The following is a 24,742-nucleotide window of genomic DNA, read 5'->3' on the forward strand; positions in this document are numbered from 1 at the left end:
TTCTTGCCACTGTTTGGCTTAAGGTTTTTCTCCCACTAGGGGAGTTTTTACCTGCCATTGTTTATGTAATAACTGCTCGGGGGTTTATGTTTATATTCATGTTCTGGGTCTCTGGAAACCGTCTAGAGACAACATCTGTTGTATTAGACGCTATATAAATTGAATTGAACTGAATTGAATCCTAGTGAGGCGGGTCAGGGAATGCTCTTGGTGTACAGCTGGAGGTTATCCATGTCAAGGATGAATTTAGACTTGTAGTTCTCGAGACCGGTCTTGGTCTCAAGACCACTTGTTTGTGGTCCTGGTCTTGTCTCGGTTATCTCTGGTCTCTGGGTCTCATCATTTCTCAGACTCGGATCATTGAGATGCCTTTGCACACCAAGGTGACAGAATCTAGTGATCACCAGTTCTTTCTCTTGTTAATGTACAGCTTTGTAAACTATTTGTATTTTGCATTTGATTTAATGTTTTGGTGCATCTGCATGTGTGTCTGTATTTAGTTACAGTATTGTGTTTATAATGGCCTTGTTGAATAAATATATGGCATCATTGGCCTTTGAATAATATTTGCATATCATTGTGATTGATTGCGCAACATGTCTATTTCAGTGATGCTGATATACGTTGTAATCTGATTACTATAATGGTAAATAATGCAAGTTCAAGTCAATAATTGTATCTTTAATATTTAAAATTCAGGTTTCATCTCCAAATTAAGTCCAGTTTAAATCAGTAACATTTACTATTCATGACCTTTCTGAGGTGGAGGGTGTTGGAGCTGGTTATTCTGCTAGAGGACTTTGGGACTAGTTAGTAGTCGTGTCAATCCTTAAAAGCACTGGAGTCAATCCTCCAATAGTGTAGAAATAGCAGTAGAGCAGTCGCCACACAGATCTGATCTCAGCTGATGGATGGAAACATTTATAGTGAGTTCAACATCATCATCCACTTCTCTGTGTTTTTGTGCTGCAGTTGAATACAAGCTCATATGGAAACTAGCTGAACCAGGATGGAGCTGATGTTCTACAAAATAACTAGGTTTATTTTTGGTCTGGATCTTGAGCTGAACTAGTCTTGGTCTCGGTTTAGGCGGTCTTGACTACAAGTCTAGGGATGATTGCTCCCCTTCAGAACCGGTACCAGAGGCACTCATTGAGATGATCTGAGAGGAGTCGGTCTATGAAGACCAGCAGAGGGTGCAGAGCATCTCCTTGGTGTATGAAGGTGTATCATCTTCTGTTGATGTTGCAGAGCTCCGAGGATTTCAGTGTCCACGAGTGCGGCTCTGAGTCATGAGCCTACTTGTAGTCGACCCAGGGAGTCTGAACTTAAAGCCTTGAGCTGTTTGATCACTACCTCTGGTGTTAATCAGCCCTTCTCTGGGCTGCACTCACGTATGTGCCTACTTATCGTGGTCAGCATGACGCCTGACAGGAGCTTCGGCATTGTGCAAAGATGAGGCACAATGTGGAACGGAGTTATTCACCTCTATAATATACCAGAGGATATAGGCGTTTTCACATTTCCTTATGGGGTTGTGGTTGAATCAGGGCGCGTTTGATGAAACTGAAGAAAACAAGATTAAAAATGTATAAAGCAAAGGGTACTTTACCTCACCTGGCAACCTGACACCTCTCCTTGCCTGGGAGGCTCGCTGCTCCGCTCTGCACTTTGGACGAGGCTCAAACAGCATCTCATCTCCTATATAAAGGCTATATTAGATGAGAGTCCTGGAATAATTTCACACTGATGTTTGTTTTCACTGCTGATTTGCTGTATTGGCTACTGAGTTTTTTTTTTTTTCTTCTTTAAGAGGAGAAGCATCATTTTTATGGTCTAAGTTTAGGAAGTTAAGCTATGAGCGTGTACAATGGTCTGACTTATTCCTCTAATTATCTGGACCAGCTGCTGTAAGTGGATGCGTAGTGTCTCTGGTTATCTAATTGTTCCTCCGAACAAGCGCTTAGGACAACATGCGCAGACAGAGATCAGTGTATAAAAGGCAGCGAATAAATGAGCACAATGGATAATCACCGAAAGAGGAGCCTCACCTTCTTTACCATTGGACTAATATTCATGCTGAGCGGCATTGAGTACGGTAAGTTCGTAATGACAACCTTGTACGACAGGTACTGTTTCTGCGACAGATCTGCTTTGTGCGCTGCTGTCAGCTCAAACCGAGGACTACACAGCATCTGATTTAATTTGAGCGTATTTTGCCGTTGGCTGCTCCTCCATTACTCATATCCCTCCTCGTTTCTCCGTGGGGGTCTCAGCCGTCATCCTGCCGACGATATGGAGGTATCTGCAGATTCTGGAGGCTCCTCCTTACTTCCTGGGTCTGGGTCTGTCTGCCTTCAGCTTCAGCGGGCTGCTCACCGGTCCCGTGTTTGGGTTGTGGTCGGATCGGAAAAAAAACACAAAATCCATCATCCTTTTCTCCAATCTTTTCGAGATTGTCGGTGAGTAATCGTACCACAAGACAGGTCACGTGACCGAGTTCAAAGTTTGCCTGACACAAAGAGAATTATGTGTTGATAATAGCTTTGCATTCCTCTGACATCACTTCCTGTGCTGGTAGGTACTAACCAACTGTGGTGACACTGACATTAGTCACGTGCTGATCATTTACCTAACCTAATGACATGAATGAAACATTATTGAACCTAAATGAAGCTTTTTTCCTCAGTTATGATTCAAACTAGCTCCATACCATCACAGGTGTCAAAAGTATTTACATTCATTACTCAGGTAGAAGTATAGATGCTAGAGTTTAAAAATACTCCTGTAGAAGTTGAAGTATCAACTCAAGTTTTTTACTCAAGTAAAAGTATAAAAGTACTGGTTTCAAAACTACTTAAAGTATAAAAGTAAAAGTAATGTAAGGGGGAAAAAAGCCATTAAAGACAAAAACCATTGAAAATGAATGCATCTTAGTATAATGCAAATATATTAAAGAAGCATATATGTGTACTATTGAGCATTAACATGTGTTTCAGAGAGCAGGAGATATGATGACTAGTTGCCTATAAGTATTGTAATGGTGCAAAAAGTCAAACTTCAGAGGCATGTTATCATTTATCCTAACCTTTATTGGAATGTACATCCAAGTTTAGTTGCAGGAATCTGAGGGAACGGATGTAAGAACAAAACTGGACAAGAACATCTGAAACAACCACAACCAAATTCACTCTATCCGGATGGAGCAATTTAACTGGATAGTTTTTTTTAAAGGCACAAATGAAATAGAGTAACGAGGCTGTTTTTAAAATGTAAGGAGTAAAAAGTACAGATAATTGCGTGAAAATGTAAGGAGTAAAAGTAAAAAATCATCTGAAAAATAATTACTCCAGTGAAGTATAGATAACCAAAATTTCTACTTAAGTAAGGTAACGAAGTATTTGTACTTTGTTACTTGACACTTCTGCATACCATAACTTTGTTTTTTGTTTCATCTCCTCAGGTAACTTCATGTATTTTGTTGGATACTCAAAGTGGCTGTTATTTTGCAGTCGGCTCGTAGCAGGTGACACACACACACACACACACACACACACACACACACACACACACACACACACACACACACACACACACACACACACACACACACACACACACACACACACACACACGCAGTTTTGTATAATATTTGGTGATAAAACAATTAGGAAAATATTTCCTTCTTGCAGCCACTGAGCAGCTCCTGGCTCATCTGCTGGTGAAATTCTGTTAAGGCAGTTGTTCTTTTATTCCTCCCCATTAAATCAAGCTCTGATGTTGTGTAACCTTTCACTCTAAATCACCTCAACAATGTGTTTGATCTTATCTTTCTTTTAAAACCTGGACTCTAAGGCCGCAAAGTGATCCCAGATGGAAGAGTAGTATTTTATCGATCGTCTTCGGTTCCTGCGACGGCAGCCCAAAACAAAGCCATAAAGTGGAAAATAAACCTGCATTTTTCATCAATTTCATTTGTTAATGTCCATCCGTTTTTTGCATTTCAGGCCTGTAACACTTTCCAAAAAACTCGTACCGTAACAACGTCTCCCTCCCTGCTGGGTTTGAGGATACAAACATGTGAAGCGCTTCGGCTGTACTTTTGTACCAGTCTCCCAGCAAACATGAGAGACCTACACTTTTCTGGGGTTGTCATGGCTGCTTGTCCTGTCTCAAACTTCTCAGCCCTTTCTTAACTGAGAAAAGTTCTGACCGGTGCAAGCCGGTCCAGAACCTGTACCCTCTTCCTCCCCAGACACGTCTTCACAATGTCGTGCTGCAAAATCAGAGGTGTCAAAAGTATTCACATCCATTACTCAGGTAGAAGTATAGATACTAGAGTTTAAAAATACTCCTGAAGAAGTTGAAGTATCAACTCAAGTTTTTTACTCAAGTAAAAGTATAAAAGTACTGGTTTCAAAACTACTTAAAGTATAAAAGTAAAAGTAATGTAAGGGGGAAAAAAGCCATTAAGGACAAAAGCCATTGAAAATGAATGTATCTTAGTATAATGCAAATATATTAAAGAAGCATATATGTGTACTATTGAGCATTAACATGTGTTTCAGAGAGCAGGAGATATGATGACTAGTTGCCTATAAGTATTGTAATGGTGCAAAAAGTCAAACTTCAGAGGCATGTTATCATTTATCCTAACCTTTACTGGAATGTACATCCAAGTTTAGTTGCAGGAATCTGAGGGAACGGATGTAAGAACAAAACTGGACAAGAACATCTGAAACAACCACAACCAAATTCACTCTATCCGGATGGAGCAATTTAACTGGATAGTTTTTTTTTAAAGGCCAAAATGAAATAGAGTAACGAGGCTGTTTTTAAAATGTAAGGAGTAAAAAGTACAGATAATTGCGTGAAAATGTAAGGAGTAAAAGTAAAAAGTCGTCTGAAAAATAATTACTCCAGTGAAGTATAGATAACCAAAATTTCTACTTAAGTAAGGTAACAAAGTATTTGTACTTTGTTACTTGACACGTCTGGAGCTCAGAGATGTTGAAGCCTCTAGACGCAGTTCTTCTGTTTGAACCCTTTAAGGATTTGATCACACCTTTCTTCACAAAGTACTCATAGATGCAGCCTTTACCTTCATCTGTGGACATCCCCTTATCATTTATTCTTCTTTTACATCCCCGCGGGGACCAAATGGCCTCTTTATCAACTTATCTAGGAATGTTTTGCAGACATAAATGGATATATATTAACAAATGAAATTATGCTTACAAGAACACACAAGGAATATCTTGGGATCACACACTGTCCAGAACAAATACAAGTGAAGATCTTCTTCCTGATTTGGGTTGTAGTTTCATTTCAAACACTCTCAGAAAGTACATGATTGGAAACATTTTAACCAGGAATATAAAGTATATGACGTTGCTGCGTCCCCCCCAGGTATCGGTGCAGGAGCGGGCTCCTCCATCTTCGGTTTCCTGACTCGGAGTACTCTGCCAGAGGAGCGCGCCGGGATCTTTGCAGCTGTCATGGCCTGTCGACAAGCCGGCCTCCTCGTCGGTCAGTGTCTCCTCTTCCTCCTCTTCCTCCGGTCCCGGGTGGGGAGGTGCCACTCCAGCCTGCCTGCACCTCCTCCATCCTCGGAAATATCAGATTCAGAGATTGTTTTATTGGACGTTCAGTTACAGCTGTAAAGAGCTGAAAGTCACTGAGACGTTCCCTTCCCTCCCTCGCTCTCTTATCTCATCTTTAAAGCCCTTCCTCCTGTCTCTGCAGGGCCGGCGTTCAACTTGTTCCTGCACCTGTGTGATTTCAAACTGGGACCTTTCGTCGTGAACAAGTACACGTCTCCTGGGGTAAATGCATTGAGATAATCAGCCATGTGAGGTTCTCTAAAAGACCTGTGAATACAGAAAAACACCTTCAAAAGCTTTTATTATTTAATATACCTATTAAAAACATGAACAAAAGCCCTAGTTTTGCAGCATAACTTAATTTCCATCGAGCGATAACTGAATAAACCACCTGCAGCCTGGTTGCAGTTTAGGAAAAGCCCTTAGGAAAAAGCCTTTGTTGCTAAATTTGTGCAGTGAATGCAGCTGTGCGCCTGTCCTCCTCCCTGCTCTCAGCTCTTTATGTGCTTGCTGTGGGTGTTGCTCCAATTCGTGGTGCTGACTATGTACTGGGAGGTACCGGGCATCAGCGCGGAGGTGAACGGCATCATGCTGGAGGTCAAGCAGGAGGAGGAGGAGCGGGTGCCGCTGATGGGGTCGGATGAGGAGCCGGTCCACACCTACCGGGCCGTCAACTCCAGCCAACTGGAGACGTCCAGCTCGTCGGAGGAGCAGCCCGGCCTCGGGCCCAACCCCTTCAAGAACTTCAGCGCCAGCAGAGGTGAGCGAGCATCTCTGAGCATCTCTGACAGAGGTGTCAAGTAACGAAGTACAAATACTTTGTTTCCTTACTTAAAGGAGCCATCTCTAAGAAATGGCCAAAACTCAAAATATTGTTGAGCGGCGTGTACCCTCCCCCTCCTCCCCCCGACCAGAGGTTGCCAGGTAGGCTGCAGAATGCAGCAGGAACGTAGGCTGCCATGGCTGCGATAATTAGAGCCGAGCTGGCAACCCGGATGCCGAAACAATACTGACTTGGTGATTGGGAGATAGGTGGAGGGTGGAGCTTCAGAAACAATACTGACTTGGTGATTGGGAGATAGGTGGAGGGTGGAGCTTCAGAAACAATACTGACTTGGTGATTGGGAGATAGGTGGAGGGTGGAGCTTCAGAAACAATACTGACTTGGTGATTGGGAGATAGGTGGAGGGTGGAGCTTCAGAAACAATACTGACTTGGTGATTGGGAGATAGGTGGAGGCTGGAGCTTCAGGCCAAAACAAAAAATGAAAACATAAACATCAGTTGAGGGCTGCAACTCCTCTTTTTAAACTGGAATATCCTGGCTTGAGTGCTGTTGTCAGTGACATAAGTATTTGAAATGAACATGATTTTTAAATGTCTGTTGACATATCGGGGTCATTTTATGATTAGTTTTATTATTGCTCTTACATACAGCTCCTTTAAGTAGAAATTTTGGTTATCTATACTTCACTGGAGTAATTATTTTTCAGACGACTTTTTACTTTTACTCCTTACATTTTCACACAATTATCTGTACTTTTTACTCCTTACATTTTAAAAACAGCCTCGTTACTCTATTTCATTTCGGCCTTTAAAAAAAACTATCCAGTTAAATTGCTCCATCCGGATAGAGTGAATTTGGTTGTGGTTGTTTCAGATGTTCTTGTCCAGTTTTGTTCTTACATCCGTTCCCTCAGATTCCTGCAACTAAACTTGGATGTACATTCCAATAAAGGTTAGGATAAATGATAACATGCCTCTGAAGTTTGACTTTTTGCACCATTACAATACTTATAGGCAACTAGTCATCATATCTCCTGCTCTCTGAAACACATGTTAATGTTCAATAGTACACATATATGGTTCTTTAATATATTTGCATTATACTAAGATGCATTCATTTTCAATGGCTTTTGTCTTTATTGGCTTTTTCCCCCCTTACATTACTTTTACTTTTATACTTTAAGTAGTTTTGAAACCAGTACTTTTATACTTTTATTTGAGTAAAAAACTTGAGTTGATACTTCAACTTCTACAGGAGTATTTTTAAAATCTAGTATGAAAAAACTACTCAAGTACTGAGTAACTGTTTTTGACACAACCATTCAAACAAAACAAATTCGAACAAAAGTACAAAATAATCATCTTCAGGCAAATTAAATCAATAAAATAATAAAATAAATAAAATTAATAAAAAATAGTTTAAATTAAAATAATCTTAAAGTAAATTCAAGTACTTTAATAAATAAAATAATAACAGAATAAAAAAATAAATTAAGCACAAGTAGCACAACATTTCAAGCCTTTGTACTTTTCTTTTTTAACCAGGCAGAACTAGAACAAACATGAACTCATAAAAACTCTGTGTGTGTTTGAGTCTGTGTAAATGTGACAAAACATGCAAAAACAAACATTTTTCCCAAAGAATCACCCAGTGATGTCATGAGATTGACGTGTACGTGGATAAAAGGGATAAAAGAAAAGTAACAGCTCAACGTAGCCTAATGTAGCGGAGTAAGAGGAACAGTTTCTCCTTCACAAATCTACTCAAGTAAAAGTAAAAAGTATAGTGATTCAAAACTACTCCTAAAAGTACAAAATTTCTCAAAACTTACTCAAGTAAATGTAACAGAGTAAATGTAACTCGTTACTACCCTCCTCCGCTCCTGAGTGATGACTGTCAGCTCGTGTTGAGCCATCAGTGGAGTTCGTATAGGAAGATGTGTCACAGCCAATACACATGTTTTGTATCTGCTGCATTGATTTTCTTGCAGTCACAGACACAGTTAGATCGTCTCTGAGGAGTTTTGTACAGCATGTCGGATTAGATTTCCTGTGTATTGATTGGACACGTGTGCATGTGTGTGTGTGTGTGTGTGTGTGTGTGTGTGTGTGTGTGTGTGTGTGTGTGTGTGTGTGTGTGTGTGTGCAGTATGTGATGTCAGGTGTCCTACTGGATGAGCATCAGTACGGTTTTCCTGTGATATGAGCAGTGATTGTGTGTCATCAGTGGTTACTTTTCCATCTTTGTAGTCTGAGCTCGCACTGGTGCGATGATTCCTTTTTTGAGGATCAGTTTGAATTTGAGATCACTGGAGTGAAGACGTTTTCATGTTATCACATGCTTGAATTATTAACAAGGGGTGCAACATTCACTTCTCAAATACTTCAAAGGTCACGCAAAATGATCTTCTTACATGTTTTTTCACGATCATGTGATGCATCATCATGTGTTCATTGCTGTTGGTGTCACCCAGTCTGTTGACAAATAGAGATTTGTTTTACAGCGGGGCAAAAAGGACTGTCAGCCACCAATTGTGAAACTTCTCCCACTTAAAAAGATGAGAGACGTCTGTAATTTTCATCATTGGTACAATTCAACTATGAGAGACAGAATGGGGGGAAAGAATCCAGGAAATCACACTGTAGGATTTTTACTGAATTAATTGGTAAATTTATGGGTAAAATAGCTATTTCGTCACCTACAAACAAGCAAGATTTCTGGCTTTCCCAGGCCCGTAGCTTCTTCTTTAAGAGGCTCCTCTGTCCTCCACTCATTACATGAATTAATGGCACCCGTTTTAACTGGTTATCAGTATAAAAGACACCTGTCCACAACCTCAAACAGTCACACTCCAAACTCCACTATGGCCAAGACCAAAGAGCTGTCAAAGGACGTGAGAAACTAAATTGTAGATCTGCACCAGGCTGGTGAGACTGAATCTGCAATAGGTAACAGGCAGCTTAGTGGGAAAAAATCAACTGTGGGGCAATTATTAGAAAATGCAAGACATACAAGACTGATAATCTCCCTTCATCTGGGGCTCCACGCAAGATCTCACCCGTGGGGTAAAAATGATCACAAGAACGGTGAGTAAAGATCCCAGAACCACACGGGGGACCTAGTGAATAACCTGCAGAGAGCTGGGACCAGAGTAACAAAGAAACCATCAGTAACACACTACGACCAGGGACTCAGATCCTGCAGGGCCAGACGTGTCTCCCTGTTTAAACCAGTACATGTCCAGGCCCGTCTGAAGTTTGCTAGAGAGCATTTGGATGATGCAGAAGAGGATTGGGAGAATGTTATATGGTCAGATGAAACCAAAACAGAACTTTTTGGTGGAAACACAACTTGTCGTGTTTGGAGGAGAAAGAAAGCTGAGTTGCATCCAGAGAACACCAAACCTACTGTGAAGCACAGCGGTGGAAACATCATAGTTTGGGCATGTTTTTCTGCAAAGGGACCTCCTTCCATCAGCCGGGCATTAAGATGAAACGTGGCTGGGTCTTTCAGCATGACAATGATCCCAAACACACTGCCCAGGAAACGTAGTAGTAGTGGTAGTGGCTTCGTAAGAAACATTTCAAGGTCCTGGAGTGGCCTAGCCAGTCTCCAGATCTCAACCCCATAGAAAATCTTTGGACCGAGTTGAAAGTCCTTGTTTCCCAGCGACAGCCCCAAACCATCACTGCTCTAGAGGAGATCTGCATGGAGGAATGGGACAAAATACCAGCAACAGTGTGTGAAAACCTGGTGAAGACTTACAGAAAACATTTGACCTCTGTCATTCCTAACAAAGGGTATATAACAAGTATTGAGATGGACTTTTGTTATTGACTAAATACTTATTTTCCACTATAATTTGTAAATAGATAGTAAATAGAAATGTGATTTTCTGGATTTTGTTTTTTATTTTGTCTCTCATAGTTGAGATAAACCTGTGATGAAAATGACAGGTATATCTCATCTTTTTAAGTGGGAGAACTTGCACAACTGGTGTCTGACTACCGTATTTTCTGGACTATAAGCCGCACCTGCATACAAGCCGCATCTGCTCTATTTAAAAAAAAAAAAAGATATGCAAGCCGCAGATATTTATGTTGTTAGATTAGATATTTACTACATGTACAGAAGGATTTTGAACTGTAAATGATGTACATGTTTGTACCTAAATAGATCCTTTCCTAACGGTGTCTTTTAACACAGCAGCAACTTTACTGATTAAAACGGGACAGAACCAAGAGAAAATAACCAGTATTTATTTATCTATTCATCTGTTTCAAATCTGCTTCTACCTACTTCTATCTGCTAAAGAAGTAGTGTATTCTTCTTTGCATTTATTTTGTCTTAGTTTTGATTCTAATTCCGGTTAAAGCGCCCCGAGCGGTGGAAGAAAAATCCACAGAATAGAACCTTTGTATAAGCCGCATGGTTGAAAATCTATGAAAAAAGTAGCGGCTTATAGTCCAGAAAATACGGTAAATAGTTTTTTGCCCCACTGTATATTCAATTTATATAAAATGTTCAACCAACTATTCACAGATTTAAGTATCCAACTGTCAGCAGATCCTATAAATGGCAATTTTATTGATTACAATCAGTTGAATGACTGAGCATCGATGTGCAAATGAACCCCCCAACCCCCGGGCACGTACTGGAAACGGCTGTTAAATACCGTCTCCATGAGCACCCCGGGGTGTGAGGGGAAAAGTGTGGGGTGACCCTGAGCTCAGGTCAGGGTCCGGTCTGCAGCCATGTCCACCATGTACACATGTACAGTACACCTGCACTAGGAAGGATGGCTGTGTACCATCGGCCTCAGTGTGTGTCAAAGCTTCACATCGATTCTCTCACTCTTTGAAGACGCGGCGCTGGGACGGCTCGCAGAGCTCTGTGTTTATCGACCCGCTTGCTGTGGTTGACTTGTGGATGAAATGGAGACAGTCTTGGTAATGTGGACGGCGTTCTCCGCATCGATCCCCTTTTGTTCTGAAGAGACTCAACCACGCTAGAAACCCGGCAGAAGCGCAGCATTTCTGCTCTAGCAAGTAAATAGCTGTTACACCGTGTCAGGTATTCACTCTCTTAAATTATTGATTCTGCAGGACTTCTTACGCATCTCTCTTTCAATAAGTCTTACTGCTGGCAGGGGTCAGTCAGGGGTCGCTCATAGCTCTCTCCGTTCTGTTTGGTTTAAAGTAGATGAGGGTTTTGGAGACCTGTGCAGTACGGCCTTGTTTTGTTCAGGGTTACTCAGTTTTAGGGAGTGATTGCCCAAAGCACTCGCTTTCTTTCAGTAACCAGAGGACAGAAAGTGGAGACGTGTGAATAGTTCGGGTCTGATCTGGTTCTGGGGGGGGTCACAGTACGGATCCGGTTCACAGGCTGTTTTTGCATTGGTTGTTCCCTCAAACATGTGACTGAGCAGCACCTTTAGATGTGACAGGAACGATGCAATGCTACGTGAGCAGTACTCGAGTTGTAAAAAAAAAAATCAGGGGGGGTGGTGGATTTTATCATATGGGGACAGATAATTTGTGCTGATTACAAATAATATAATATATTACAAATAATAGCACTGACCAAAACACCTGCAGAAATACTGCAGGAATGACATAGCAGCAGTTAAATGCAGCCTTCTGTAAGCTTTAAATATCCACTGGGCTTACATCAAATACATCAAAACACAACAATAAAAAACACTTTTCTGAACTTATCAATATGACTCTGTCCTTCACAGGATAAGTAAAATGGATCACTGCAAAAACTCAAAATCTTAACAAGAATATTTGTCTTATTTCTAGTTAAAATGTCTCATTTTAGTAAAATAAATCTCATTACACTTAAAACAAGACTCATCACTGGAAAAAAACAACAATTTTCACCTGTTTCAAGTAGATTTTCTCTTGAAATAAGTAGAAAAATCTGCCAGTGGAACAAGATTTGTTTTGCTTGTAATGAGAAGACAAATCTTGTCCCACTAGCAGATTTTTCTACTTATTTCAAGTGAAAATTTACTTGAAACAGGTGAAAATTGTCAAATAACAAGTTATTTTTCTGGTGATGACTCTAAACGTTGAAATAGCAGTAAAACCACATTCATTGATGAAATGACATAAGAGATGGAAAGGGGGGATGGCAGTTTTATTTTTATTTCAGGGGGGATGCTATCCCCCCTCATCCCCCCTCAACTCGAGTACTGTGCGTGAGAGATGGAAAAATAACTTATTGGAATATGATATCAGATCACTGCAGGGTCAATATCCGTCTGTGATTACGCACAAACAAACATTCAAGCGGCAGTTTACAAATGTAATGCAGCGTAGCCCCGAATCAGAAAAAGTGGAAGCAATGTGGAAAATGAAAAAAGTAAAAAAATGATGATAAATCAATAAATACAGACAGAACATTAAGAGATTCTTCCATTTTGGCCTTTCATTTTTATCTGAAACCACGCCTGAGATGATTAACTGTAGCGCGCGAGCACGAGGCAGCAGAGGAGAGTAGAAATAAACTAATTAACTGGGCTGCAAAACCTCCAGCAGCAGCGGACGCGGGGCGGGCGGCTGCTGAGGCCGGTTGGAGGTCCGAGCCGACGGTAGAGGGAGCCAACAGAGACAGGGCCTGGTCCAGTCATCAAGCAGAATCATGTTTTTTTACTCCCTTGTCTGCATATATATTAATGGTCAATACCAAGCCTGGTAAAACCCAAAGTGTATATGCATTTTAATCTTCTTAATCTCTCTAATCTTTTTTTTTTTTTAAACATAAATGTAAGAGGGATAGGGGGGGGTTGAGAGGTGACATTCGCTGCAAATCTGAAATGAGAGAAACACAGGAAAATACACAACGTGCAACACAAGCCTTTGGAATCTACAAGAGAGAAAACAAACAGAAACAGGAACAGGCAGAGACACAAAAAGCAACCATTCCAGGTCTCTAACACTGAATCAAGACTAGGCTACTGCGAATAACTGTCCCCCAAAACTGCACCCTGGGCAGATATATATGGGGAGAATAATGTTAACCGCAATAATGGAGACATTAGGGGTGTAACAATATATCGTGCCACGAAATTTCGCGATACAAAAACGTCACGAAACGTGTCGTGGAGGTGACAAACTGTATCGCGATATTGGGTTATTAATATTAATAGCTTATATTGTGTTGACTAGTAACACGCATACGACCGCGCGTGCCGACCGTGACTCGACCCGCGGACCAAAATCTTCCTCCGCTCAGAAGAAACTAGTACCGTTTTGCGGTCCCATTTTGAGCTCTGAACCTTTACTTATGTAAGGTTGGTGTAGAGTTAAGCCGTACCTTATTAAATTAAAGCTTTTTGGGGTGGTGAGTAGGATAAACACGCGGGCAACTTCTGCTGAGTTCCAGTGTACTTTAATGTCCCTCAACAGTGTAGGATTTTAGAACATCAACACAACACCTAGTGCCGTACTGTGGCGTATCACTCCGCCCAATCTAAAACATACTAACAACTACGGATAAACTGACTAGTGTCATTATAGTCCCTGATTTACATCAGAATATAAAGAATATATTTATAAAATAATGAACCCTGAATTACCAAAATAACCTTCTTAAAAAAAATAAATCTCCTCTTACACTTATAAGGTGAGCATGAATCAATCTGTTTTATGATGTCAAATTGTATGTATTTATTTATTTAATTTTAGTTGTTAAATTTCTGGAAAAGAAAAAAGTCAAATCATACATGAGAGAAACTATTCAGTTTGTGGCAAAATATTTGTACTTGTATGAAACTGAAGATGCATAATGCAAACCTGACATTTACTTTTAGTTCAGTTTGTGGAAAATGGTTGGCCTGGCTTTCTCTTTAAAACTTAAACAGTTATAAAGCATTACAAACTGTAACAATAGGGCAAACACACAGTATTGTTTTGTATTTTGTGTCTTTCAAATAAAAGACAATTTTTTCCAGTCATATGTTCCTCATTCAAGGTTGTTAAAAAATACTGCTATAATATCGTATCGTTATCGTGACCTCAATATCGTGTATCGTACCGTATCGTGAGATTAGTGTATCGTTACACCCCTAGAAGACACGAGCATTCATGCAGAGTGAAGAGAACAGGAAGACCCTGTGCATCGTGGGAGGTTCCCCAGCAGCCGGGTCTGCAGCAGGGTAACGACACGGGCACTTCAGGCCCCCTGAGCCAGCACTAACTGTAATCTTCAGCAAAAAGGATGCTTTTAATGCTTATTTAAGGATGGAGAGGATGGAAGGGTCAGAAACACTAACTGGGAGCAGTTATACTTGCTATTTCTAACGTCTGAGAGGTCAGAGGTCACCGGCGTCCGGCTCAGGTCTGCATCCTTACACAGTTAAATCATCTCGCGCTCCTCGGATACTTTCAGTTCAGCTTGATTTTATTTATGCCACAACACAAACTATCTCTAGGTGCTCCCTCAGAGACCCAGAACGTGGCCCCCGAGCCAGGTCCTCCTGAGAACCGAACGAAGGCCAGGTTTAATGAGGACAGGCACTCAAGAAGGACAAACGTGCTGCAACCCCTCCCCGGCGTTCTTCCCAAGAACATGGTTTTCTCCTGCATTTGTAGATAAGGCAGCGATCCTCCGCCTCCGCACCTCCATTTGCTCCTCAAAGACTCACTTATTATCTAAAATAACATCACCATTTCCCCCGCACACACACTTTTGTCTGGGATGTGATGCAGGCCGGAAATCCAGAAAACAGATGGATGTGAGCAAATTACATCAAATTGATGAGAAAAACTATTTTAGACAGGTGAGCAGCCTGTTATGCGTGCTCACCGCTCTACCTGGTGCAGTCCAGCTACTCCACCTGGTTTGTGAGCTGCTCACCTCCTGCATCCTATCAGGCGCTTCACATCTGCAGCACTCAGAGGTGTCAAAAGTATTCACATTCATTACTCAGGTAGAAGTATAGATACTACAGTTTAAAAATACTCCTGTAGAAGTTGAAGTATCAACTCAAGTTTTTTACTCAAGAAAGTGTAAAAGTAATGTAAGGGGGAAAAAAGCCATGAGGAACAAAAGCCATTGAAAATGAATGCATCTTAGTATAATGCAAATATATTAAAGAACCATATATGTGTACTATTGAGCATTAATGGAGCTTGAGGCTCCTTTTAAGAAATGAGACTCTCTAGCACCACCCTTCGCCACGACGGCCGTTGGGGGTACTGCAGCCAACAGTGAAGCCGGCACGGGAGAACGGGGAGAACGCACATGCAGCGTCATGTGACGTCACATCCGCAGGACAGCGCGGGAAATTCGGCCCCACAATTGCAGCACATTTTGCAGCACACAGCCTGTTCAAGGAAACGGAGAGATACACTAGAGGGCTCACTCTTTTGGGTTTGGGACGCTTCATCTGACATTATTACTAGAAAACTTAAAATGTATACGAATTTTTTTCATAAATCCTGCCTCAATCCTGCCTCATGGTCCTTTAAGATGTGTTTCAGAGAGCAGGAGATATGATGACTAGTTGCCTATAAGTATTGTAATGGTGCAAAAAGTCAAACTTCAGAGGCACGTTATCATTTATCCTAACCTTTATTGCAGTGTTTCCCAACCCTGGTCCTCAAGGCCCACTGTCCTGCATGTTTTAGATGTTTCCCTTCATCATCACACCTGATTCTAATTAATGGTCCTAATTAGCTTGTCATCAAGGTCTGCACAATTGTGTTGATGACACAGCCACTTGTATCACGGTGTGCTGAAGAAGGGAAACATCTAAAACATGCAGGACTGTGGGCCTCGAGGACCAGGGTTGGGAAACACTGCTTTATTGGAATGTACATCCAAGTTTAGTTGCAGGAATCTGAGGGCAATGGATGTAAGAACAAAACTGGACAAGAACATCTGAAACAACCACAACCAAATTCACTCTATCCAGATGGAGCAATTTAAAGGAGCTTGAGGCCGGATTGTGGCAAGATTTATGAAAAAAATCCGTATACATTTTAAGTTTTCTAGTAATAATGTCAGATGAAGTGTTCCAAACCCAAAAGAATGATTCCTCCAGTGTATCTCTCATTTGCCTTGAACAGGCTGTGTGCTGCAAAATGTGCTGCAATTTGGTCCCAAATTTCCCGCGCTGGGCTGTGGATGTGACGTCACATGACGCTGCATGCACGTTCTCCCCGTTCTCCCGTGCCGGTGTGGGTACCAGATTGTATCGGGCTGCAATATTTTCCCCGGAAGTGTGCATTTTTTCCTCGCGATGGTATTTTAGTCAGAAGCAGCAGATCATAGTGGAGATAAAAGGGAAAAGAAACATATATAAGGAATTATCAGAATTATCAGTGATCTTACTGACATAGGCTAAAAAAAATATTAGAGTTAAAATATTTATTAGGGACTATTTTCATTAGACAATTGGAGATTCATCAGTGAGCTGAGAACAATAATAGCCTACTATATACAGTATAGGGGAAACAATCGTGTGCTTGCTGCATAGCAGTAAGCAGTTAAATATTTTGATCTTAATAGACATTTTAAATTATCGATTTGCTTTATTACATTTATCAGTTTTCACAAGACGGAACGTCATCACGTACGGTCAAAAGCCAATCACAAGACGAAACGTCATCACGTACGGGGAGCCGGGAAAAAAAAGCAGGTGGGAAAAAAAAGCACCGACACTGGCTTCACTGTTGGCTGCAGTACCCCCAACGGCCGTCGTGGTGAAGGGTGGCGCTAGAGAGTCTCATTTCTTAAAAGGAGCCTCATGCTCCTTTAACTGGATAGTTTTTTTTTAAAGGCCGAAATGAAATAGAGTAACGAGGCTGTTTTTAAAATGTAAGGAGTAAAAAGTACAGATAATTGCATGAAAATGTAAGGAGTAAAAGTAAAAAGTCGTCTGAAAAATAATGACTCCAGTGAAGTATAGATAACCAAAATTTCTACTTAAGTAAGGTAACGAAGTATTTGTACTTCGTTACTTGACACCTCTGGCAGCACTCTGCTGCTCCTCCTCTCATTGAGAGATGTTTCATCGCAGGAACGCCTCGCAGTGTTCGCCGCCTCGTCTGTGTGAAGTGTGTCGGGGTTTATACCGGCTGCATTTAAGTAAATGTCAAAGTGAATGAACAAAGTGCATCTTCCTTTTTCATTTCTCCCTTCGCCCCAACACGCTCTGATTGGAGGCTGTAAGTAGAAGTGAACACAACAAAGAGGGAAGTGAACCGCGCCGGCCTCTCAAGCTCTTCATCCCACCATCTGGGACCGCCGTCCCAAATTTAGCTGCACGTCCAGCTTGTCTCATCCCTCCCTCCGTCCAGAAGGAAGGGTTTTCTTTTTTTTTCCCTGTTCCAGAAAAAGTTAAGACTCAGAGTTTATTCAAGTCTGTTCTCCCCTCGTGTTGTTATATTTTTCACATGAAGCTAAATTAGAGCGGACTCTTATCTTAAGGGGGGAAAAAAAGCGAGCTGGGGATCAGCACGACCCATCAGCAAGGATTTCATCATGTCTGCCTCCTTCAGTCGAGAGACGTCTCAGACCGTCCACTTCTTTTTTTTTTCTCCCATTAAATTTCTCTATCTCAACCCGACGTGCGGATCAAAGCTCTCAGGTTCCAGCCCAACTCTTCTCATGATTTTCTCTTTGATTATTCTGGTTTTGCAGTATATATCTCTCTCTCTTTCTCCCACCAGAGTTCCTGAGAGAGGAGGTGGTTGTTGTCCTCACGGCCCAGTTCATCACCCTCTTCAATCAGACGGCGCTGGAGGTGAGAGCAGCTACCGCTGACATCCGTCAGGCAGCGCTTCCAAGCGCCTCGCTCAGTGCCACTAAATTTCACTCAAGGTTGAGTTCACACCATCTGATTCTTGCCTGGGAAGCCTGGCTGGCGCTTTGAGAAAAAAAAGGGAAACAAAAATGTGCTTGAAGTAAAAACTGAAGCAGCAAGTTCTCATTAAAGATGAAGGGCATCGTCCTCTGTCATGAACCTGCAGGTCTGGGCGGTGGCTGTTGCCTTCTCTCTGTCTTTTCTTTTTGTGATCAACTGTTTTTTATTATTTTGTTGATGCATACAATTAAATCGAACAATTATGCACGCACTTGTATAGCAAAAACCTTTAATTCACCCGTCCCCCCCACCCACCCTGTAGTATTATGGAGTATTAGGGCCAATTAAGACAAAAAAAAAATGGAAATGACAAGAATAAAGTAATAATACTATGAGAATAAAGTTGTAAAATTACGAGAATAAAGTCATAATGTTGCGAGAATAAAGTCGTAATATTATGAGAATAAAGTCGTAAAATTACGAGAATAAAGTCATAATGTTGCGAGAATAAAGTCGTAATATAACGAGAATAAAGTTGTAATATTACGAGAATAAAGTCGTAATATTACGAGAATAAAGTCATAATATTACGAGAATAAAGTGGTAATTTATGAGAACTCTAACAGGAAGAGCTTCTTCTCCCTGTGTTAAAATGAGGAATACTGAGCATCTTGTGAAGTTATATTTTGGTATCGGTTTCACAAATAAGGAAATACTTAATCTTTTGGCACATCGAATTATTATCAGTATAAGGACTTTAAAACGATTGTGCAAACGACTGCGTCTATTTTGAAGAAGGAACCACACAGACTTCTTCATTGTTTCCTGAGAAACAACAAAACCTCTTTGAATGGCAGCAGATGGAACCACCGCTAGCCTTGCAGTCACCACTACTATACTATACTATACTATACTCTCCTATACTATACTATACTATACTATACTATACTATACTATACTATACTATACTATACTATACTCTCCTATACTATACTATACTATACTCTCCTATACTATACTATACTATACTCTCCTATACTATACTATACTATACTATTTCTATACCAGACAGCTCCTCTTCTACAAAAGACATACGTGTTCTTCCTGTTAGAGTTCTCATAAATCCTTATGATCCAGGTCCTGGTCCAGGTTTCTTCCCTCCTAAAGGGGAGTTTTTCTTGCCACTGTTTGGCTTAAGGTTTTTCTCCCACTAGGGGAGTTTTTACCTGCCATTGTTTATGTAATAACTGCTCGGGGGTCATGTTCTGGGTATGGGTCTCTGTAAAGCGTCTAGAGACAACTCTGTTGTATTAGACGCTATATAAATAAAATTGAATTGAATTGAATTGAATAAATTACAACTTTATTCTCGCAGCATTATGACTTTATTCTCATAATATAAAAACAAGACAAGAAAGCAAAAAAAAAAATGTATAAATGTTCAGTAAATATTCAGTTCTTTCAGTGTCCATATTTTTTGTGTCCATATTTTTAATGTCCTGGTCCCGCACCATGAATTCTTGCCATAAACAGTATATATATATATATATATATATATATATATATATATATATATATATATATATATATATATATATATATATATATATATATATATATATATATATATATATATATATATATATATATATATATATACATATATAAGTGGTGGGGAAAAAAATCGATATTGCAATATATTGTTGCACTCTCTGTCGCAATAAATAATCGATAAACTGACGGCAAATATCGATATTTTATTACAACACATAATGGATTTACGCGGTTGTCACCGCACTATTGTTCATGCACTTTAATGTGTCCAGCTGTTCATTGTTTACATTTACTAGACTAGGAGGCAGTGAGGTACTGTGCAAAATTAAGTTGCTTACTGACTTTTCAGTATTAGAAACAAAGCAGTGCACTGTCCTGGTTTATATAAAACATGTTATTAATGTTCATGACTTTAATTTGTCCAGCTGTCCAGTGTTTACATTTACAAGCCTAGCAGGCAGTGAGGCAAATATACAAATGCACGTTCTTTGTAAATTGTAGGAAGTTTTGGCATTGAATAAATGCATAACTACAGACGGTTTCCTTTTTATGGGTATTTTTAATTTTTTAGTCACATATATCGTGATATATCTTTGATGACATTTCTTACAATATATCGAATATCGTAGATATCGTGATATTATCGTTATCGTGGGCCACAAATCACCACAGTATTGAATCATGAGTTACCCGTATATATATATATATATATATATATATATATATATATATATATATATATATATACTGACTTCTATATGCGTTCTCTCTGTGTGATAATAACATTTGCCCCTGCTCTGTCCGGCCCTGCCAGACGATGGTGACGCCTCTGACGCAGCGCTACTTCAGCTTCGGGGAGCTGGGCAACAGCCTGATGTACAGCCTGTGCGGGGTGGAGGTCATCATGGGCTTCTTCTTCGTGCGCTGGCTGAGCCGGAGGGTGGCGGACCGCGTGGTGCTGGCCGTGGGCCTGCTCATCTGCTGCGTCGCCTGCATCTGGTGCCTGATCTTCCTCTGCGACCCCCGAGGTGCTAACCCGCCGCCGAACACACACCAAAACCTCCGTCAGTGTGGGAGCCAGGCTCTCTGTGTGACGATGCCGGGGTGGAGCAGGGTGGAGGTTACAGGACTGGAGATGAGCTCATCCAGGCTCCGAGACCGTCACCGGCACAGCCTGCATCCTCCACATCCACGTCGCTCTGCGCCTGCTGTAGATCATTACATTTATCACTCTGATTACAAGTGACAGGTGCCCGAGCACGTATAAAAGGATTACAGTAATCCGATTATGGAAAAGCGCTATTTCTTAAAGAGTAGTCTGCATTTGTTCCCTATTTGTCGCAGTCACACTTAAACAAATGTGAAGAAAAATGATTTCTTTTCTTTGGCCGCCGAGATGCTCGGTTGGCAGGAGCCGCTCTTTCATCATAAGATTACAGACTTTCATCTTGCAGGGGAGCAGGCAGCGTTTTGTGTGGGCACACATGCACACAAACATGCGCAGGATGCCGAGCAGCAGAGAACAGAACCAGGAGCGGCGGCCAGCTTGGCGGCGGGCTCTGCCTCCACGCAGAGCCGCGTGCGGGGCCTTGCCAGCCCGTTTGTGTGGGGAAACTTGGGGGAATGATCTGTCACTCTCCTCAAATCCTCAGTAAAAAGCATCAAAATGCTCCAATTTAGATCGAAACACGAATCTCCCAACTGCACAGGCGGGAAAGAGCCTGCAAATTGAAGGGTTTTTATTCAACAACTGACATCAAATGTGGTCTGATCTTCAGTTTGAAGTCACAACGACTCGCTGAAAGCTTCTTCTGTCCTTACTGAATCAACCTGCTAAACATTCACGGTGCTGGATGGGAAAGTAAGTGAACCCTGCAGGCCTGCACAGCTAGTCCCCCTCCCAGAACCGTCTCAGCTCACTGGTGGATGTCTGGCATGAGGACGTCCTCCTGAAGTCCTGCTGCAGCGTCTCTATGGGCCTCGAGGTCTGAGCCCCGACCGGGAAACCCCAGAACACAGATTCTCTTATGCCGCTTTTACACTAGTACCTACTCAGCCCGACTAGACTCGCCCTCGTTTCTTTTACTCTGATACCCAGATCAGAAGTAGGAGGTTGGAGTGAAGCTGCTGTGACGTATTTGATTGTGTATCTAAACGGAGAAGACAACAACACTAAAGATGTAGAACCTGGAGGAGATGATAGATGTGCTGCTGGATCTGTGGCTTGTGTTCAATATCAAGTTAAAAAATGAGATTGAGAGAAGCTTCAAGCGGCAACGCTTTTTTGTTTGTTTCTTTGTCTCTGCGCTGCTGAAAAGTCAGCTGGAGCCGTGAGCAGCTATGAAGAGACAGAGCTCCTGGTAGATCTGGTCGTTCCTTATCTCCGTCTACATCCCTTTTTAATTCTCTCCTCAGCACCAGGTTTATGAACATCTGCACCTCAGAGTTGGATCATGAAACAGACCTCTGTCTGCCATTGCATGTTGAATAAAATGAACAAGAAGCCACCAGTTGCTCTTTTGCTGATTTCCTCCTCCTGACTTAAGGCTGAATTATGGTTCTGCGTCAAACCAACGCAGAGCACACGGCGTCACCGTGACGCCGTCGTGAACCCTTCGGACTTCTCCGTCACTCCATTTCGTCGCGGTGCAGTACCCTCCGTGACCGCTAGTTAGCGATCTTTTCCTGAATGGTTTATCCTACTTTTTCCGGTCACAGTGAATCAAAGAGATAAGGACAACTATTGTGCAAAAAACCAAAACAAAAAAAAATCACGCATACACGAAGAAAAGAGCGCTGAAAGTTCACGACTGCTTTAAGCCGGAAACCGGAAATGCGTTGCTTCCAAGCGAACCAATCACAGCTCTCTCCGTCTGTGTGTGGTCTGCGTCGCCTCCACGCGTAGTTACAATTTTCGGGAGGTGCACGTCAGTGACGGCGTCAGTGACGGCGTTGTGGTCTGCGTCAACGCGTACCACATGCCGTAGGCACGGCGTCATTTTGACGCAGAACCATAACTCAAGCTTCAGATGTCTGACTCCAACCCCCCGACCAATCGGTGGTCTGTAGTGTGATGACGTCAGATACAGCCGACTCAACCGCTTAGAACCTCGGCAGAATAGATACAGAAAAGTATCTACTCAGCATGTTAGACCTCTAGTGGGAAAGCGCAAAACCGAGGCGAGTTGAGTCGAGTCGAGTGGGGCTGAGTAGGTACTAGTGGAAAAGCGCCATTAATGTGGATACATCCGCTGATGGATTTACTTCTAGGTTTGGGGTCATTGAGCGGCTGCACCCCCCGTGTTGGACCCGCGTCATCCTGAAGGACAGGTCAGTTCCTGTGGTAATCGTTTTTACCCTTGATGACAGCAGCTGGTCCAGGCCCCGGGGGTTGAAGCAAGCCCTCATTACGATGCTGATCAGACTTGGGGTGTTTTGATGTCCCGGTAGCTTTGAGGATTCAATTCAATTCAATTCAATTTTATTTATATAGCGTCTAATACAACAGAGTTGTCTCTAGACGCTTTACAGAGACCCATACCCAGAACATGACCCCCGAGCAGTTATTACATAAACAATGGCAGGTAAAAACTCCCCTAGTGGGAGAAAAACCTTAAGCCAAACAGTGGCAAGGAAAAACTCCCCTTTAGGAGGGAAGAAACCTTGAGCAGGACCAGGCTCATCAGGGGGGACCCTCCTGCCGAGGGCCAGACTGGTGGGTCAGGGACGGCAACAGCACAGCAGGCAGGTGGAAGCAGCAACGGGATGACCGGGGGTGGGGACCGCAGGCCAGCACACAGCTCCCGAAGCTCCGGCCCAATCAGCAAGTCCCAGGTTGGGGTGCAGGGTCAGGAAAAGACTTGTGCTCCGTAATGCAAGCTACAAGCCACCCACGGCCACCTGCAGGACAAAAGAGAGAAAAGGGAGGAGAAGGGGGGGCCAGCAACGGGATGACCAGGGGTGGGGACCGCAGGCCAGCACGCAGCTCCCGAAGCTCCGGCCCAATCATCAAGTCCCAGGTTGGGGTGCAGGGTCGGGGAAAGGTTGAGAAGGGGCAGGGCCAGGGAGAGGAGTCTTGAGGGACGAACATTCTCCCCCGCCCAAAAGGGGCCGTTACCCTGCCCCCCTCACTCCCACACTGCAGGTTCCGGTGTCCGGCAAAGGATGCTGCAACATGGATGGCCGGGGTGTTGTTAGGCAAACCTCAGGGCTGTTCACCGTGGCCTCTATGCTGCAGCGTCATGGACACCTGCTCAGTGGTGACTCAGGAACAGACGTGATATCCTCCAGCGTTTTAGCTGCTGCTCGCTGGGTTTCTCTTTGCCTCACGGCGGAGGAGTCATCTCGTGTGACCACAGCACTAAACCGTCTCCACTCTCAGCTTGTGGACTGATGGAAGAGCGAAACACTGAGACGACTTGATAAATCTCTCCAAAAACTCATGTTCTCAGATGCCTCTTATGTTCTTATAAACAGCAAACTAAACGTGTGTGAACGTCTCAATTAAACTCCTGGTGTGCAGACTAATAACTCCAACCAGCTGTCGCTGGCGTAGCTGCTCTCTCTGCTCGCTTCCCTTTTCCTCCACTACCACGACTGTTTTATGGAAACAAGAAATCATAACCGTTGTGCCTTATCAGCTAAAGCACATTGGGTTTGTCGTTATTAGTCAGATGAAGATCACATTTTATGGAAAAGGAAAGCAGGAAAGCGGTTAATTTTGCTGGCCCTGCAGACGTACAGTAGGTATGAGAGGGTTGAAGTAAGATCGCTCCAGATTAGATTGCAGTAAGTACATTTGGGGGCCGTGGAGCTATCCTAAATGCATATTTCCCGTCTCTGCCAGGTGGTTATGGATGGGAGCTGTCGGCTTTCATCATAGGCGTGTTCCTGCAGCTGCTGGGGCTTCCCTTCGTGGCCGTGTCTCAGGTCTCTCTCTTCTCCAAAGTCACCGCAGAGAAAACACAAGGTTGGGTCCTTT

At 42.4% G+C, this 24,742-nt stretch overlaps 1 protein-coding gene across 1 annotated transcript in view; it reads left to right on the top strand.

Annotated features, from left to right (window-relative positions):
* Positions 1-1,940: 1,940 nt before the first annotated feature.
* Positions 1,941-24,742, top strand: part of mfsd8l2 (major facilitator superfamily domain containing 8-like 2) — a 28,284-nt gene continuing 5,482 nt past the window's right edge. Inside the window, exons 1-9 of the mRNA XM_061731267.1 lie at positions 1,941-2,098; positions 2,277-2,462; positions 3,464-3,526; positions 5,410-5,529; positions 5,746-5,825; positions 6,099-6,363; positions 18,074-18,147; positions 20,576-20,789; positions 24,608-24,730. Of these exons, the coding sequence (XP_061587251.1) occupies positions 2,014-2,098; positions 2,277-2,462; positions 3,464-3,526; positions 5,410-5,529; positions 5,746-5,825; positions 6,099-6,363; positions 18,074-18,147; positions 20,576-20,789; positions 24,608-24,730 (1,210 nt within the window). The 5' untranslated portion in view covers positions 1,941-2,013. The remainder of the gene's footprint in view (positions 2,099-2,276; positions 2,463-3,463; positions 3,527-5,409; positions 5,530-5,745; positions 5,826-6,098; positions 6,364-18,073; positions 18,148-20,575; positions 20,790-24,607; positions 24,731-24,742) is intronic.

Source organism: Cololabis saira, chromosome 10 (genome assembly GCF_033807715.1).
Source record: "Cololabis saira isolate AMF1-May2022 chromosome 10, fColSai1.1, whole genome shotgun sequence".
Taxonomy (NCBI): domain Eukaryota; kingdom Metazoa; phylum Chordata; class Actinopteri; order Beloniformes; family Belonidae; genus Cololabis; species Cololabis saira.